This window comes from Mchenga conophoros, linkage group LG12 (genome assembly GCF_057382185.1).
Source record: "Mchenga conophoros isolate Kocher_MC1m ecotype Shallow Benthic linkage group LG12, M_conophoros_male_GT1.1, whole genome shotgun sequence".
Classification (NCBI taxonomy): domain Eukaryota; kingdom Metazoa; phylum Chordata; class Actinopteri; order Cichliformes; family Cichlidae; genus Mchenga; species Mchenga conophoros.
This window is the reverse complement of record NC_140537.1, coordinates 26727687-26746902: the sequence shown is the minus strand read 5'-3', so window position 1 is coordinate 26746902 and position 19216 is coordinate 26727687. Positions and strand designations below refer to the sequence as shown.

The window sequence follows — 19216 nt, the reverse complement described above, 5'->3', positions numbered from 1 at the left end:
TGAACGCAACAAACAGAACCGTTCCGAATCACGAAGAAATGTTAACAAATTTGCAGGGCAAATGACGAGAACACCAAATAAAGTGACTGAATCAGCAGCATCCTCTTGATATAACAGAGAGAGAGAGGGAGAGGGAGAGAGAGCGTGAGGAGGAGCGAGAGAGAGAGAGAGCGCGTGAGGACAGCGAGTTAGACCGCGCACGAGCATCCTGTGCTCAGTCTCTCCAAGGAGGCTGCGATGTAGACAGGATGAAACTGGCGGGGTGTTTTTCCGAGGACCGTGCCTCTCGGTTGTCGTTACCTGTCATGGTATATCATTACCATCTATTAATTATGTGGAGAACAGGAGGAGCTTATTATAATTTTGTCGATGCCTGAGGATTATGGACCGTTACATTAACGAACAACTGTGTAACGGTTCGGACAGCTGCCTCTTTCTTTTTCTTTTTCTTCTTCTTTCCCTTCTTTGCTTAAACAATTTTTAAAGCGCTGGCGTCGGTGATTTTCTAACAAAATGTTGAATTTAGCGCTCTGTCGACGTGAAGGATGCCCGTGGCACGTCATTTTTTGTTGCCGTTGGACATAAACCTGTGGACGGGCGCTGTTTCCCAGGCAGTATGATACAATATTTTGACATAACCGTTATTTTTGTGTGTTACGCTCTATTGCGCATGCCTAGTGTTAGCTATAGAATGCTGCCCGACGCCACTTCTCTCCGTCCTGGCCGTGATTTAGGAGAGAAAAAGTGACGGCAGCTGGGGGACTACATAGCAAAAAAGAGAGAGAAAATGCGTTGGCAAAGTGGCAGCGTGGCGAGCAAAGGATTTGACTTGAGATCCTTCATGAAATAGATTGTGCCATAAACTGAAGAATGTCAGGGACACCAAATGCAGAAGCTGAAGGAGTAGTCTCCAAAGTAAAAGTGAAAAAGGAGATCAAGACAATCGTGGAGAATTTGGAAACCATCCTGGGAGATCTTAAGGATGTAGCTAAAGAGCTCAAAGAGGTAAATTAGAAGAAGTGTTCTGCCATGTGTCGTGTTATTTCCACAGGCTTGCTGTGAGGGTGCTTTTTCTGAGCATCCTTGACTGAGAAGAGATGGAGGGCTGACATCGACCTCACCAGTGGGGCCTGGAAAAGACTACACACCGTGCTCCTGCCTTTCCCATTAATGTATGTGATCATTATCACCAACATGAGAGAGATTTGGCACTGGGAGGACATAGGGTGGGAAATGGCAGGACAGCTTCTTCACCCTGACTCATAAGCTTTGATGAAAGTGTGAAAAAAATGTGATCACAATTAATATTTAATGGACAAGTTGGTGCAAGCAGGAAGGTGATTTTGCATTGAATTTCATCATCTTAATGCTGACTGTTTTGTTGGTCCAAATGATTTCCTGTCAAATAATAGAGAGAAAGTGGTCTTCTTCTTTTCACCTGTCACCTCCCTGGACTCCTTGTGGTGTCTTGCTTATCTTCATCTTTCTTTGTCTCTCGGCATGTGTATTTGTGGCTGTCCTCCTCCTCTCTAGTCCTAAAAGATCAAAACTCTTTTAGAGCTGTCTGACTGAGGTCTCAAATCTCAGTGATGGAGAGACTACAGATGTTTCTGTAGAAATCAGGATGATATTTCAGGTTTATATTCACAGTCACAGAACCAGTAATATATAGCTGCCTCTGTGACATATTTCCCTTCATTCACATTAAAGTGGTTTCTCTGAATCAGTCTCACCCCCTCACTTGAAATAACCTGCAGTCTTACCTGCTTTTATGCTTGCATTCCTCTGCCGACTGCACACCAGGCATCCAGTCCGCTCTGCCAAACCTCTAACCTTAAAATGACAAGCTGTCATTCTAATACAACTCTGTTGCGTACAGCCTGTGGTACATTATGGATGGGTAGCCGACACAGCATCTGTCTCCTTCTGCCGCTCTGTTCCCCTCACTCTCATTTTTTCCTGCAACTTTGACTAAATTACACTCCTTTTGTGTTTTTCAGCAGTTTACAATATGTCACAGCAGGCACCAGAGATAAATGAGAAGAAGAAGCCATTGTAATCTGTCTATTCTGATCTTTTTATGTGATGTGCCCTTCCTTTTTCTTCCCTTCTTGCTTTTTTTCTTTTGCTTCTGGGAGATTGTGTAGAGGATCAGTTATTCTGACACCGCACACACTAAACACATACCTCCAGGGGGTGTTACTATCAAAGCCAGTGTTTGGGGTGTAATCCATTTGAAATGCAGTTATCTGTTATAACTCACAGACGGGGCTGGAGCCGAGCCTGGCTCCAAGGAGGGACCCTGCCCAGATGCTTGGCACTGCCGCCGAAGCTGCCTGGCCTACAACAGGGGCTGCACACTGGGATACTGGTATTACCTCTTGTGTGTGTCCCAACAAATTATCCATTTAAAGACTGCATGGAGAGTTTAGCACTCTGCCCTAGCCTTCTCATCTTTATTTTTATCGCTCCCTCTCAGTCACTTGCTCTCTCTTCTTAGTTGCTGTTTGCACATGCATTTAAAACCACATGATAGCAAATGTGCTTGAGAGCAGGCTAACATACTGGGTACTCTAAGATGAGAACCCCTAATCCAAAAGATAAACAACATCTTTGTCTCAAATGTTGTAATTTTACTTTCTAGAGAAATTTTCTCCTTGGTTGCTTTAATGGCTAGGATACTGTGAACCTATGCATGCTCAGCTCAACTTATGTTAGACTTTTTTTAGACCCTATGAGAGCTGCTGAGTTAAACATTAGCAAAATGTCCAACACCACTTCAGTTCTGGGCTTCAAAGGAAGCACCACTCTCCAACAAGGGAAGAGAAGCAGGAAGGAAATGTACTCTAAAGGGAAGGTTTTTGGAAAGACTTCTGAAAATGCCTCAATAACGTGGGCATTATATTACTAAGTACCAGTTATTAGTTCCCAGTAGAGTTTACTATGATTATTAAATTTTATCTGCTGTGTTAAAGACTTCTTGGGCAATGTTTATGATGTATTATAAACCTTTCCAGCATCCAGATATTGCCTGAGCACTGTAGGTGTAAATGAATAGTAGAGTATCTGTGTCCATGGAAGTGCTGAAAGTGCAAGTACTTACATTTCTAAAGATAAAGTGTGCATGGTCTATCATATTTTAGTTGTCTAGTCAGCCCTTGGTTTTAGGTGGGTGTATCTTGTTTGGTCGACAGCTGGAATTTAGAGGTGTCACAATTAGGGTTAATATAGCTTTTATTTTATTTTTTTATTTCAACTTTTTAATGTTTTTATTTAGTGAGTTTACTTATTCAATTTATTGCCAGTTATTCAAAATTGTTCAGTTTAATTTTGAATAACTAAAAAGGTTAATTTTATTTTCCTTTGTAGTTAAAATTTGTCAGGGGCAAAGCAGAAGTTCAGAACTGAAGGAAGTTTCCTCTACAGTCTACATCTTTGTTCTTTTTTTCATTAGTTCAGTTCAGTTAGCTGGACTTTTTTCATAGTAAGCTCTAGTTAACTGTAATAGCCTTGGTTTTGATGGTAAATGGTTAATGGGCTGGTACTTACATAGTGCCTTTCTACTTAATTTGAGCACTGAAAGCACTTTCTACAACAAGTTTAATTCATCCAATTACACAACACACATATTCAGGCAGTGCTTTTATCTATATGTAAGCACTTATCTAATATTCACTTAAACTCAAAATATGAAAGATGCATCTGGAGTAACGTGGGGGTTTGACACATGAACAGGAGTATCTGGGATGGGTCCATTGACCTCCAATTGGTAGACGACCCGCTCTACCACCTGAACCACTGATAAATATAATCACATACTGAGAATAACATTGATATTTAAAATTGAAATATTAATATTGTGTCAATAAAGAATATACGATAATATAACACATATTGTTCTACTGATTAATAAATGATTGCTAAAGAAAAATCACTACCAAAGTGTTAGCAAAAGACTTTTAGCTTTTGTTTCATAAGTATTTTTAAATAATCTGGTTAAAACTGAATTCTATTGATCAATTCCAGAAACAAACAAAAGAAGAAAAAACATGCATATATATGTAGATTAATCATTCTTAGATGTGTAGTCCATCCAACCTTCAGATCCACCATTTGTTCATCGCATCCAGTATCAAAGCACCAAGATGGCAAAAGTGAAAACACATAGCAAGGGACTTCACTAAGCTGGCTACTTCCATCATTTGTTAGCTATATGAGAGCAGCTGAGAGCAGTACGACGTGGTGTATTCCAAGAATGGTCAAACACTTCCCAGTGAATATTGATGAAGTATTCATCTTTGTTTTTAATAGATATCTAGTTAATATTGTTATCAACATTTGATACATTTTTTATAACAACATGATGTGACAATCTAATAAGACAGTGTTAGAGGAAATTCAGCTATAGCATTTTGCATGTGCACTTGAATATATGCAGGTCTAATTTTTAAAAAATTAAAGGAACATTTTAAAAACACATAAGATTTTAATGGGGAAAAAAACATGCTGGATATCTCTGCTGATATGGACTGGGTTTTGGATTTATTGGGAATGAAAGGATATCACATTGTTTGATGAAAATTAAGATTATCAACTTACAGAGGGCTGAATTCAAAGACATTCCATAAAATCAAAGTGAAAAAATTATGCGGCTGACTAGTCCATTTTGCCAAAATGCAGCAACTCAAAATGGTACTCATTGGTGTATGGGCCCTGCGTGCTTGTATGTATGCCTGACAACATCAGGACCTGCTCCTAATGAGATGAGTAATGGGTTTCCATCTCCTCCTAGATCTGTGAGGAGATCTGAGCTCCTGGACAGTCTGGCGTTCAATTTGGCTGTATTGGATTTAGGTCAAGTGAGCATGTCTGCCAGTTTAAAGCAATGGGTCCAAGGATTTCATTCCATTTCCTAATGGCAGTCAGGGTGCTGTTGCTCACCTTGTAGAGGTCTGTGCATCCCTCCATGGATATGCTTCCCTAGACCATCATTGACCCATCATCAAACTGGTCATGCTGAACAATCACATGTGTCTCCAAAATCACGTGTCACATGTGTTAAGGGTGAACCTGGTCTCATCTGTAAACAGCACAGGGTGCCAGTGGTGTACGTTCCAATTCTGTGGTTCTATGGCAAATGCCAAATCAGGTTCCACAGTGCCAGGCAGTGAGCACAGGACCCACTAGAGGATGTTGGGCTCTCCGGCCACCCTCATTAAGTCTATTTCTGATTGTTTGGTCAGAGACATTCCCATCGGTGGTCTGCTGGAGCTCATTTTATAGGCCTCTGGCAATGTCCATCCTGTTCCTCTTTACACAAAGGAATGCCCTGCTGATGGGTAAGGATCTTCTACAACACTGTCCAGCGCTCCTAGAGTAACTACCTGTCTCCTGAATTCTCCTCCATGCTCTGGAGACTGTGCTCGGAGGTGTTGGACTGTGCAGCCTTTCTAGGGTCCAGGTATCTCACACTACCAGTAGTGACACTGACCATAACCAAACGCAAACCTAGTGAAAAAACAACCAGAAAAGATGAGGAGGAAAAAAGGGGTCAGTAGCCTTCATCTATAAAACCATTCTTGTATTGAGTCTCACTGTAGCACCTTTAGTGCATCTGTTAACCCTCTCTGCAACTTAAATGACGAGAAGTTTAACTGGCTCAATTCTATACTCTAATTAAAGTTTTCCTCTATTTATTGTTTTTATTTATTTTTATCAGTACATATTGCTTGTTATCTTCCTGAACAGTTCTTAAGTACTTTCATTATGTAGGATGTGGATGCAAACTTCCGATGGGAAGACATAGATGTATTTTTCTATCTGCTGTTTCATATCTACTGTATCTACTGTATTCATATCCTTTCTGATAAAGTTAGTAGGGCATTTTACAATTTCTTTTTCATTACAGATTTGTTAAATGTCTCCTAATGGTCTGCTGTCACATGTTGCATTTCAAGGAAACAAAGCCTTCGGTTATGTCTTTTTCATGGTATTTTGATTAATAAGAGACAAACAGTTTAGTGATCTTTTCACTCCTCTGCACTGTTCTTTTTTTTTTTTTTACATTCCTTTGTCTTTGTCATCTTTTCTCTTTTCTTCTTTCTCAAAATTGGTTGCATATTACAAATGATGGTTCTTCCGTCTTGCATCACAGGATATGTTTGGTGCTGCTACTTCTCTTGAATTCTGCTGGTGCATGAGATTGATGTAATCTATCACTTAGGTCAGAATCTGGCAGGCTCATGGCTTCTCTCAAAAATCCTATTGATAGTTATTTTCTCTCACTGTGGTTGTCATTGGGATGTATTAAGCAATCTTCAGTCTTATAAATTTGGAAGTGTTTCCTCTTTAAAATGTAATTAAGAACATACAAAGATTTTAATTTGTCTTTTCCTCTACTTCATCTTCTTACCCTATATCCTAATGCATTTTTTCCAAGTTGGTAACTTTTTAGATGAGACTGTAATAGTAAATATTTTCTGTAGGGCTTCGCAATTGAAAATTATGATGGCTTCTGCAATTATGGAAATAAGATTATTGATGTAAAACAAATAATTTTAAAGTAGGCTATCTGCTAAAGCGTTAAACTTTTGCTCTTTACTAAAAAAATCCAAACAAACTCTCCCATATGCTTTGGCTGGTTTAGTTCATCTCAGTTCACCCAGGATGACAAAAAGAGAACCTTTTGTTAACAAGAGTTTGGCTGTTAGGAGGAACTTTGGTTCTAGAAACAATGTTTCAAAATTAGGTCAATCTAATTAATAATCACTGACCAAAATATTGCATCATTACAACTTATACCATAACCAGTGGCTCCATGGTGAAGTGGTTTACACACATTCTCCTAACAAATCATAAGCTCCTCGGGTGAGTCTCAGGAGGAGACACAAATCCCTCTGGGCTTGAATCAGGAAGGGCATCCAGCATAAAAATTCTGCCAAGTGAAACATGTGGAGATACCTGCTGTGGACATCCCTTGTGAATAAGGACGCAGCATTTACAGTTTATACCATAATCTAAGTGGCCTAATTTCATCTTCTTGTGACACACTTATTTATTTTTCCTTCAGCTGTCATAGTTACACTTCCTATTATCACCAACAGGTTGTTCATGAGATTGACACCCTAACTTGTGACCTGCAGTTGGAGGAAGACGGACTAACAGACAGCTCAAAGACAGACACACTGAACTCCAGCTCGAGCTCCACCACCACCACTACCACTGCATCCAGCCTGGAGAAGATGAAACTCTTTCCCGAAGACTGCATATTTAAAACACCTGCTTCCCTAATGCCAGTCCCCATCAACCCTCCTGGAGTCCTGACTGTACTCAAGAAGCCACACCCACCTCTACCACCACCAAGGCATACCCCGCTGAGAGCCGAGGACCACAACGTTAAAAATCTGCCTCATCCAACTTTAGTGTTATCAGGGAATCTATCCAAGGCTAATGGGTCTCTATTAAGGAATGGTGGGGTTTTCCCATTGAAATCAAACAGGGATTTATTTTCCTCTACACCATGCTTCATTTCTAATGACAGTGGAATCCCTGAGTCGGGTCTTGTTCCTACATTGCCCAGACCCATGCCTCTTCTACGGCATGAAAAGAACAAATGCCCCAAGGCCCCTGGCAGGGAGCCACGTGAGAGGGAACGTGTACGTTTCAGCGAGAAGGTTCAGTTTCATGGCTACTGCCCGGACTGCGACCTCCAGTACGATGTAGATGACACAGAACTACACTTGCAGGCTGAGCTGAATGACTTGAGGCTCAGCCCAGTACACTGCTGCTCCTCTTCCCCTCCTCCTCCTCATTCTCTTTCCCATGAATTCATGTTGGAAAATGGCGGTCTACCAGTCAGCCACAGTTTCCCACCAACAGGAAACACTGCTCCACCTTGTGTGCCTCCCCACACACCTTCTCTCAAGCCCCAGAAAACAATCCTTCGCAAATCAACCACCACCACAGTTTGACACCAACCCCCCTTGTTGTGTCTAGTTTAAACATTTTCGAATCATTCATAGTGTTTTCTACTTTATGAGTGCTTTCTACTCCAGTTGAACTTTGGATTATCCAGAGAGAAGAAAGGATTGGAAATAATAAACAAAAGAGCGGATATAGTGAGTGGAACAGAAGAAGGCATCGCCGTGGGCATCGAGATGTACATGGAGAGATCAGGACAAAGCGGTGAGTGTTCCTGAGTGTGCCTATACGAGTTGTTCATCAAGAAGGTTTGTTTGCTCCAGCACATCCCCATGAGTCTGTCTGTGTTTTTGTGGTTTTTTAGAGTATCTTCATATGTACAGTACAGAGGTGTTCCCAGGATATTTTTAAAGAGCACAGCACAGGAAGAACCAAGAACAAGACAGGGAATTAAAATTGGTGTAGAAAACTTACAATTTTCATGTTCATGGGTACTCCTGTGCCCTCATACAGATGCCATTGCTTGAAAACTGCCACTGCAACTTACCAAGCCTCAATAGGCACAATATTAGCATGTATAATATACATGATATTATTAGATCATAACTGTTGATTCATGAATTTGTATCTTTTTAATGTTGCAGCTGGAAATTATTTCATTACTTATAGCTTAAAAATATTAAAACGACAGTATATTTTAAAGTAAGCAAAAAAAAGGTAATTACAGTTTCTTACAATTTAAAACAGTTGTTGTGAAGCACATAGTATATTTGAATTTAAAATATAGTGAAAAAGAAATAGCAAGCACTAAAAGAAAATTGCATGTGCATATGCCATACCAAGTCTGTATATTTAATTTAAGAAATACTTAAATAAAGTACATTAAAACACTATAAAGTAACTTGTTAAATATAACAAGTTATATCCCAGTACTGTTCCTGCTAATGCTATTATCTAAAGATATAGGGCACTTTATCCAGGAGTGCCTATTTCATATTTCAAACATGGGGCGAGTGCCACCCCATGTTTCCCCTCTGGACACACCACTGCATCTGTTTGTTGGTTCTTGGGCAACTGATACTGGTAGACTGCTTTTTGTTTTGTTTCTTCCAGGAGATTGTTGGTACTGAGTCTATTACTTGGGATCTTCTCCATTAGCAATAATATAATGAATTAATATCTTTCTAGATGAAACAATAGCACCCACTTCCCCTAGATTTTATACAAAAACTTAAAGATCTTCCAATATGCTGGCACATAAACAGAATATATCTTCACACATACCTGCCTAGATTCACAGTTAGGGTTGTGAGACAGACAAGTGAGTTGGTACTACCTCTTCCTTCATCACCTTCCAGGATTCATTTTGTTGACGTGTGAGACTGTAGAAGTAAAAGGAGGAGAGAAAATGAAAAGAGTGACACAGCAGGTTGGAGAGAGAGAGAAGGAAGTGTTAGCTGATACAGCTGGCATTTTGATTTGTGTCGACAGACGTCTCCACAGCGCATACTAATTGAAAAATCTTTTACTTTATTTTCTAATAAAAATCTGTCTTTAGCAATGCAAGTCTCATTTTCGTTGACATCTACCCTCCACCCGCTGTGATATCAGCACCACCCCCCTGTGATGTGAAGCTAAATGGACAGTAAGCCTATCAGTTCTGCTCTTGAGTGGAGAGAATCAGGCGAAACAATGCTGAACTATTTCCTTTTAAATCAGCAGTAACATCGGACCATCTCAGTCTATATGAACAGTTGGTAGTCTCCACTTTATTGGCTTCCATTAAGAAGCATGTTTCAGAAAGTCTGTTATTTTTGCATGTGTGTGTGAGAGAGAGAAATGTGTGAGCATATGGCTGATATTTCAGTACATCTGAGATTGTTTTCAAATCTGTGTGTGTGTGTCTGCATATACGTCTTTGTATTTACAAAGGTGTGTGTAAAAGCACGAGTCAGTTTGCCAGACTGGGGAGACAGCACACCCAGGAGTTAGATGAGAATAGTAGCACCTTCCTCCCAGCAATGCCCTTAATTAGCTAGATTAGACTAGAGGAGATAACAGCACTGCCTCAGAAAGCCTTTGTACCAACATTAGCCTTGACAAAGCTCTGAACCGCTGCTAAACATATTTTTTATGACAAACAGTGAGAGAGGAGAGAGCAAGCCGGCAAGCAGAGAAACTGAGGAAAGAAATAAGGAAGATAAGAAGTAAGAAATAAGGAAGCAAGGTAAAGATGTGTGGAGGACAGTTGTGATGTTCGGGAGGCATGTTATATAAACAGTGAATTTAATATGTATATCACTTATATGTTCTGTTGGGGTGGTGGGGGTGGAAATCTTGAAGGTTAAAGCTGAGAAAACCAGGGGAATGAAAATCGCACATTGATGACTAAATCCAATGCAAGACCTCGCTGGCCTTACAATCTAAAATCGGCATCTAGATTAGGGATCAGTGGATATTTAGCCATGTAAAAAATGAGAAAGAGTAAGCACGAGTGGGGATGAGGGCACATAGGGTAAAAGTGTGGGACAGAGAGAAAGTGAGTGTGCCGTAGAGAGAGACAGACAGAGAGATGGTGATGCAGTGAAAGCTGATGCTCTTTTAGCTGCATTGCCCTGCTGTTATGTAGCAAATGTGGATGTATGTTTTTCCACTCGATTAGTGCTCACGGCACAGAACATCCACTGTATTAATGTTGTATTCATGGTTTTATGTCTGGCAGCAGCATGCACACATACGTACATATTGAAATACTCATACAAATAGGTACATCATCAGTAGATCCTACTCATATGGGCTTCTGCCACCGTAGTAGTTTTTTAGTAGCTGAGGAAATTGGCACAGTGTCATCATGTGATTAAAGATGTTTAAAGTTGTTTTGTTGCAAATTCTGTGCTTAAAAACTCTTAGGCTAGCTCAGTTTAGTAATAAACTTCAAAATCTTTTACCATATCCATCCATTCGCTTCCGCGTGTCCTTTTCAGGGTCACGGGGGCGCTGGAGCATGTCCCAGCTGTCTTTAGGGCGAGAGGCGGGGTACACCCTGGACAGGTTGCCAGTCTATCGCTGAGGTTCCTTTACCATATTTTTTTTTAAATCTCTTATCCACCTCAGTATCTAGGGCTGGAAATTTACCCAGCTGTCACAGAGTGAGAGGTAGGGTACGCTCTGGACAAGTCACCAGGGCTAGACAGAGTCAGACATCATCATAGACAGATAAACAGAGAAAGACTTCTATTCACATCACATCCAACCAATTAAGAGTCACCTAACCCTTACTTTAACCTGTGGGAGAACATGTAAACTCCACACAGAAAGGGCCAGCCCCAATTGAGGTTGAACCCAAAACCTTCTTGCGGTGAAGCGACAGCGCTAAACATCATACCACCCAAAATGCATACCAAATTTACCCGTTTCTGATCAAAAACTGTGATCAAATAACTAAACACAAAAAGAAAAACATTGAAAACATTGGAGGCATCTGCTTTATTTTTCTTTTCCCACTCTGTCTCATTTGTGGCAATTTGCTGTTGCACCTTCCAGTCAGATGTCTTACTGAATACAACATGATATACATTTTGTAAATTATGGGCCTTGTTAGAGACAAAAGTGCTCAGTTCTGGTATGTTTTAGGGCATGCCTACTTTGGCATTGATAAGCTTTTGCCACATCAACATAAAGTTGCCAGGGTACCAGAAAGGTGGTGGTCAATACCAGAAACAGTAGAATGACATGGCTCTCAATACCCATGTTGATATGAAAACACAAAGATATTCCCATGTATTTGAATGTATGATCATGTATTTAAAAAAAATTACAAAAATGGCATTTCTGTATATTAAAGCACAGTACAAAGAACAGTACAAAACCTAAAAAGCTAAAAGTATATTTTGTTGACTGAAATATTAGGAAGCCTGCTTACATTATTACAATTACATTACATTAGCTTAAGTACGTTATATTAGACATTGCAAACATTTTAGCCTGTGGGAACAAACTGTCTTAAACAAAATGGTAATGTGTAATTCAGGATAACATAAGAAGGATAATACTTTAAGTGTTGTTAACATTACGTAAAACGTATTCAGCCTGAATTCTTATGAATAGATTTGGATGACTAGGTGCTTCAGTAAAAAAAAAGTATTTCTTCCCTTGGTCTGAAAAGCATGTTTGCACATTTACATGCTGCCTTTTGTGTGGCATGTAAGGATAGACTAGAACACGTGCTCTGCTTAATGTTTCACAACAGGACTAACCAATACAAGACATCACAGTGGCTCACATTGTCCATTTTTTCTGAAGTGTTTCTAAATGTTTATTCAAAAATATTTCTCTCTTAAACTAAATCTGCTGACTCCAAAATGTTGTTGATGGTTTTTTGTATTATTTGTTTGTTTTGCCCTCTCACTTCAACACTGCAAAACAGATTATCATTATATCAACCTGTTCTTAACCTTTAAAATGTTTTGGCACTAGTGGCAATTTATTCATTTTAATAAAATTTCACAATCATTAAACATAGTTAAAACAGAAGCAGGTACACATGAACTTTGTTTTGTAAAAGGGACGTTAAATTATAGAATTTGTGGACACACAGACTACAGCTAGCTTTCATTAGGTTTACATGTTTCAGTGTGTTGAGATTTGCTCTGCCTTTCTGGTATTACTTTCAACCTACTCTGTATTAATCTACCAGACATGTGTGACAGAAGGATGCCAGTATGAAGTGGGAGAAACTGTTCTGCCATTTGGGCTGGCTGACCGATGCAAAAGTGTTTCATCAGTCACTGGTTTAATACATGCATGACCTATTATCAGATTGTTCTTGTAACACAAAAATCACTACTCCTCTGACCATGGGTGTAGGAGTTTTTCACAGTTTTTGCAAAGGCTAGCTGAGCTCCAGCGCTCCAGGCTTGAGGATGAAGTTGTAATGGGCAGGGAGGAGGTGGATATTCACCGCCTCCATCATGAGTCAAGACTGACTCAAATGCACTGACCTACTCCCTACAGCTCACAGCTCTTGTTTATAACCCATCTTTCTCTCTCTCTCTTCTCTCACCCCCCCCCGCCCGTCTCATGCTCTCTCTCACTATTTCTTCATTTCTTTCTTCCTTTCCCCTTGGATGATGCTTTACTCCCACTCAGCAGCATCTGTATGCATAACACTCTCTTTGTGCACATGCAGCTCCATATACATGTGGGTGAGGTAGCTATTATTAAAGCATATCTGACACTTTGTACAGCAAACACTCCTGTTTGTAGGTTTAATAAAAAAAAGGTCAGGCACTTCCTGACTTTGAATGACAAAAAACCTTCTAGGGATGATGGCTTTTACTCCCTATTGTTATGCGTCCAGCACCGCCTCCATGTACAGCTTTTACATTTCAATCCCACGTCCTGCTGACGTCAATAGTCCATTTATCGGGTGAATTGGTAAACATCCGCGTTCCATAATGACTTTGAAAAATCCTTACATGTAAAGGCTTGATGTGTAAATTTGGATATGTTACAGTAACAAGTGCAGAAGAGAGGATGAGCTCATGAACGGGGGTTCATTTAAATTAACAAACAATCCAAGTTTAAGAATGACCAATTACAAGTGTAGGTCTCCATTTCACATTATTGTAACTTAAACAGGGGCTCGTCCAGGATTTGGATCCAAGACTCACACAGAGTCTTAGTAAAACTGTAAATCCAAACCTGTCCCACGGCCTAATAAAGGAGACGTGGAAATCAGTTTACTTTGTGCCCAGATCAAAGTGAAATTCATTTTATTGATTGTTTTGGTATTCTTGGTGATACATAGCCTACAAATGCACCTGATTGATTTTCTGTGTTCCAGAAGCTGCAATTCAAGCAGAGTTAAACATTTTCTGCATCACCAATTGAATGAATGTAAAACCACAGACAATACGAAGCACAGTTTGTGCTGGTGTAACTTTATAGCTGGCCTTCAATTGGTAGTGTTAACAGGTTGCATTCCTTCAGCAGAGAAGCTGAATGGTACTTAAAGCACACTAAATAAATCAACATAAATGTGGTGATCCCAGCTGATTATAAATACATTTAAGAACATAACCTGCTCCAGACCAGGTTATATGTTCAGGAAAAGTTGCCATGGTGATCTAATCAGGTGATAACCACCTCTATAACACATAAAACTCTGACTTTAAGCTTAACATAGCTTGCTAACCCATTAATCATGCTTTGTAGTACACCCCTCTGCTCTGTTACTATGATTTGTTTCTTGCTATAATAGTCAATGCATGTGCTTATAGTGCTCCCACTGACTGTATTGTCTTCGTTCCATTTTCCAACCTGGCATGTGCACAATGTGCGATAAAACCCAAAAGATGTGTCAGAGTGAGACACATTTTGCCAGTGAATATTAATTAGCTGTTGTGTCTCGGTCTGATTGTTTGTGGTGATAGTCTGCCAAGAGACACAGTTGTCTGTTTGCTCATCCCATTCTGCATGCATCATTTACTTTGATTTTTGTTTCCCTCAATCAACTATATTTCATAGCAATCATTGAAAAATTAAATTGGTATGGGGGAAGCATTAAACAAAATGAAAACCAAATCATTTTGGTGTTTTGTGCCAGAGGCATTACATCTGTAATGGAGATGCTGTGTGCAGGGTTCATTAGAATACAAATAGACATGACCTACATTGCCAAACGCCAGAGCATTCAGAAGTAAATCTGGTGCACATTAGGCCTGAATACTGGCTCGTCTTGGTGCTTCTCTGTCAGTGACTCAGGCAAAGTGATGATTTGGGAACGTGAGTGGGCATGTGTGTTATTAAAATGCATGTGCGTGCTCATATGCATTTATTTTCATTTTAAAGGGGATACGTGTGCATGAGTTTTAAAAGGTGAAAAAGAGTGCAAAAAGACTCATGGGTGTATGCAGCCATGTGTGTAACATGGAGTCAAAGGCCGTGAGATGGCTCGGTGCAACTTAGAAAGCTTTGGTGGTGAAGCAAACTTAATCTGAGGCTTTCACGCTCCTTTGGAGATTGTTAAAAGTTAGAGGCATCAGCTGCACCTTACTCGGGGAAGGTAAACAATATTTCAACAACAGGATCAGATCTGTAAGAGCCACAGTGGCCCAGATGGGGTCCTCTGCTCATTGAACCTCTTCAGACTTGAGTGAGAAACACAGAAAAAAATGCTATTTAAGGAGTCCCACAAGTCTGGGCAAATTGTCTGTCACAAAAGGGAAGGCTTTTTAATCCACGAAGAAAAATGCAAGACTGTTCAGTCTTAATAACTTTGATGGCTCGTGTATGTGTTACTGGGCGTTTGTGCTTTGGCATATTTTCATTTTGGTCAATGAAAAGTGATTGTTAGTGCTGTGACTGCTCTGTCAAGTGGCTCTCCACTGTGCAGCCAGATATTCACACTAATATGTTTCCTCTTTTTTCTCTCTCTCTCTCTGCAGGGCCCATTGACACACTTGAGATACGAGACAAAGGGATGCTTGCTTCATACACCGATCGACCCCGGTTGATCAGGCAGGGAAGAGCCAGAGCTGAGGCCAAGCATCCACCACCATTTGCATAGCTCTTGCATAGTGCTTGTGCTGTTTGTGCACTAAGCAATCTCTGGGAACCAGCTGTGCTGGAGCAGTGTTACTGTCTAACTGGCAAAGCAGGAAGGGTAGTCACTGTGTGTGTGCAAAAAGATGAATCTATTGATGTGGAGGTGATATTTTCATTCATATAAATGGTTGATTTAAAGATTCAAACACCGATGAAACCTTATCATCAAAAGTAAAGATGAACCAGTACAAGATGGGGTGAAATAATGTCAGCCAGTATTTGATTGATGTCTATACTTGTTTTTGCTTTGTGCGTGCTCAGATGGAAATCAATAGCTCCACTCAACCGATGGAATTTGCCTTTTAAGAATTGTAATTGTTTGTGTCTGGAAAGCCCAACGGTTCGGCCTGGGAGCGAAACGCTCTCTGCTGGACTGCAGATAAGGAGAAAATAATAGCTATGTCAGTACGTGCCATATGCACAACCACAGCATGTTTTTGGAAAGACTCGTGTTTTGAAATGGTTGATGATGCGGTCACTGGTCCTTGTCCAGACATTCTGTTCGTTGTACATCAAAATCTATCCGCTCATCTGGTGCCATACAAGCTGTGTTTATTTCACAATGACATGCAGAGATTCAGTACAGTGTGGCATAGTTACAGCTTTAAAGGGTTATTGAAGAAGTAATAATTTGCATCAAATTTTTTTTGTATACAAATGTACATGTATATTTCAGGCATTTTTCTACAGAGACTTTAACATTTAAAAAGATGATATTTTTGATATTGTGTTGGATGACTGAGAGGTATTTTGATGAAAGCTGACATTCCCTCGAGGTATATGTTTTTCAGGGCAGAGCAAGATGAGTTATTTATACATACCGAATCGTGTTTACATGAATGACAAACTTAACTATTATAACTTAGAGAAACTTTACAATGTCGGCTGCAGTGGGAGGAGGAAAATATAATGCAGAGATGAAACGTGACGAAAACCAAATACCTAGTTGTGCTTTATCAGAAGGGAGGCATGGGACTGAATGAACGCATGACTGACTCTTCACTTTGTCCTGCCATCACTGTGTTTTTCTATGCATTTCTGTGGAGAAGCTGTCTGGTAGTGGGCCTGGAATGCTGGATTTTCTGCCCTCCAGAACAGAATTAAATAGTATTCCCTCTCATTCCCTCATCCATCGGGTCAATCCTGACGTCAATATAAACCTGACAAATTTCCATGTTGCTCTGGGTAATGAGTCATAGGTAATTAAAAAATTATGAAGTACTTTTATATATATATATATATATATAGCACTTATAAAAACCAAATGAGTTATAAAGAAACAGAGTAACAAGATGAATATTACTCCAAATAGATCAAATATATACAGGATATACATAGAAAATCAGTCAAAACTCATCAAAGTTCCCACCTGACATCCAAAAAAATCAGCTAAGCAAAAAATGCAATAACTTACATATTAAATGAAATCATGCAAGGTTTAGTACAATGAAAATTAGTTACTGGCCATCAGAGTAGATAAGGGTTAAAACTCACTTTTCATTCCTTGCAATTTCACCACAGGAGATAACCAAATGACCTTTTCAGCACTGAGAAGGCACTAAACTCAGTTAAAAGCTGAAATTAAATCAGTTCTATACCCACTGTAAGTGTCCCCATCTACAGCCAATTCACCATATTTTTTTCTAAAACCAACTGTAAGCATCAATATTATGGAATATAATCACCGTTTCAGCAGAAAAATTGTACTAATATAACATCTGTGAAATAGAGTAACAGAAACACCCATCAAATATGGTATGAGTGTTGATATTGCGTAGAGAAGCTAAAGCAGGCACTTTGCAACTTATTTGGAATGCCAGAAACACAACCAGCCTTTCTGAACAGAGTCGGCATAAAGGAGTGAATAAATAACTACAAACAAATATGTGTGTCTGAAAGAAAAAAAATATTGGCCGATATAGCAGACTTTTTAAATCAGAAAATACGGGTATCTTAAAAGTCCTACATCAGTCAGGCTCTAGTTTAATGATATCACCATGTGTGTAACTGGTAAAAACCAACAGCATGAAAGGTCTGCTTGGTACCAGTTTGGTACCATGCTCATCTGTGACTTCTTCTAGTGGGTGGATGTAAAATTCATTTGGTTAAGGTTAAATGTGTTTTTGCACTCTGATAATTTCATGTACTTCATGTACTTAAGAAGTGCATTGAGGTCTAAAAAAACGCTGTAAAAAAATAAGGCGAATTAAAAGGCGACTAAATTTCCACCCGCTCCATGTACTCATTTCAGGTCTGTAAGTCAGAAAATATCCACAGTATGAACAGAAAATGTTGCATGACTTCATTTAGTATGCTGAAGATATTGCACACAAAAATAGCTTTTCTGGGAGGTTAAATGAGAGGCATTCACAGGTATTTCATGTAAACATGATTGCTGGTGAGCAACTTTTTTTTATTAGCACACCCCCCTTGATACATTTAGATTAGAGGCATCACACACACTTGTAAACCTCACCTCTTTGTTCAGATACTGAATTAAGGACTAAACTGACTCAGCAATGAATCGCTTTTAAAGCTGATTGGAATGTCTCAAAAAGTTGTTTGTGTTATTTTATTGTGTGTCCACAAACTGTTGGGAAATAACCTGTGAGAAGTAAACACTTTGCACTTGGTCAGTGTGCGTGTGTGTGTGTGCTTTAAACCTAACAATACTTTTAGTGCTGATTTTATGTCTGTATTCTCTATTAAAAGCTGTCCTCTTGTGCGTTTATCTCACGGATATGTTGAGCCTCTGTGAACCGGGAGCCCAACGGAGGAAATTAAACTGCCTCCGAGAGCGTCACACTTCATCAAAGTTACCAAAAAGCAGTGAGAGCAAACGTTTCAAAAAGAGAATGACAGAAAATGGCATCAGCAGCTGCATCAGTTAATTGAAGATTAGTGTGATGAGATAGCAGGCTGGCAGTGCTAAAGGCCATCAGCTGTCTCCCGAAGATATTCAGAATATCGTATTCATTAGAATAATTCAGATGAATTCATGGTGGCTTGTCATGGTCATACAAAAACAGACCGCAGCCAGCAGCTCAGTGCCATAAAAGTGACAGGGTTACAGGAACGGGGCAGCGGTGGCCTAGAGGACAGAGGGGAACATCATAAGTTCAAATGCATGAACTGGAAAGCTCTGCTAAGAATGTGCATGAAAAAAAGATATCTTTAACTCTGCCTTTTGGAGTGCCCTCAAGCAGGGCTCTCCATGAAAGGACTGCAACAGAGCTGGGCAGCTGTTTGCAGCCCAAGTGAATGGGAATCAGGCCGTGACAATAAAAAACTACTTGCATTTAATCCCGGGGTGCCTTATGTTGTAATTATAGTAAATGTGCAAATTTTCACAAAGCAGAACAAACTAAAGATGCTCGTGGTGCTATGATACTATAATGAATGTGTTACTGATATATAACAAAGCTATGATTATTTAGTTACAATATTAAAAATTTAGGAACCAATAGCCCTACTGATTGGAGAATGTTAAATATATTTTGAATCCTGAGGCAGTAATTACCATAATATGTGATTATTTTACTTGAAATATGATTAGCAAAATATGTTATTCAGACACTTGTTAAAGTATATTAGATTTACAGAGAAAGAGTGAAAACACAAGAAGTGAGGCTGGTGTTTGTATTTTCCATTTAGTCCACGTCAGACCACATCAAGAGACCAGATAATG

At 39.6% G+C, this 19216-nt stretch overlaps 1 protein-coding gene across 3 annotated transcripts; it reads left to right on the top strand.

Annotated features, from left to right (window-relative positions):
* The first annotated feature begins 201 nt into the window (after nucleotides 1-201).
* Nucleotides 202-18164, top strand: prr16 (proline rich 16). Of its 3 annotated transcripts, XM_085294873.1 has the most exons (4): nucleotides 202-1005; nucleotides 7104-8184; nucleotides 10065-10147; nucleotides 15369-18164. In XM_085294873.1, exons 1-2 carry the CDS (start codon nucleotides 871-873, stop codon nucleotides 7968-7970), a joined length of 1002 nt encoding a protein of 333 aa, XP_085150999.1. In that variant the 5' UTR covers nucleotides 202-870; the 3' UTR covers nucleotides 7971-8184; nucleotides 10065-10147; nucleotides 15369-18164. The 3 variants fall into 3 exon arrangements, with proteins under 3 accessions (XP_085150999.1, XP_085150997.1, XP_085150998.1); XM_085294871.1 differs by lacking the exon at nucleotides 10065-10147; XM_085294872.1 differs by lacking the exons at nucleotides 10065-10147; nucleotides 15369-18164 and adding an exon at nucleotides 9279-9381.
* The last annotated feature ends 1052 nt before the right edge of the window (nucleotides 18165-19216 follow it).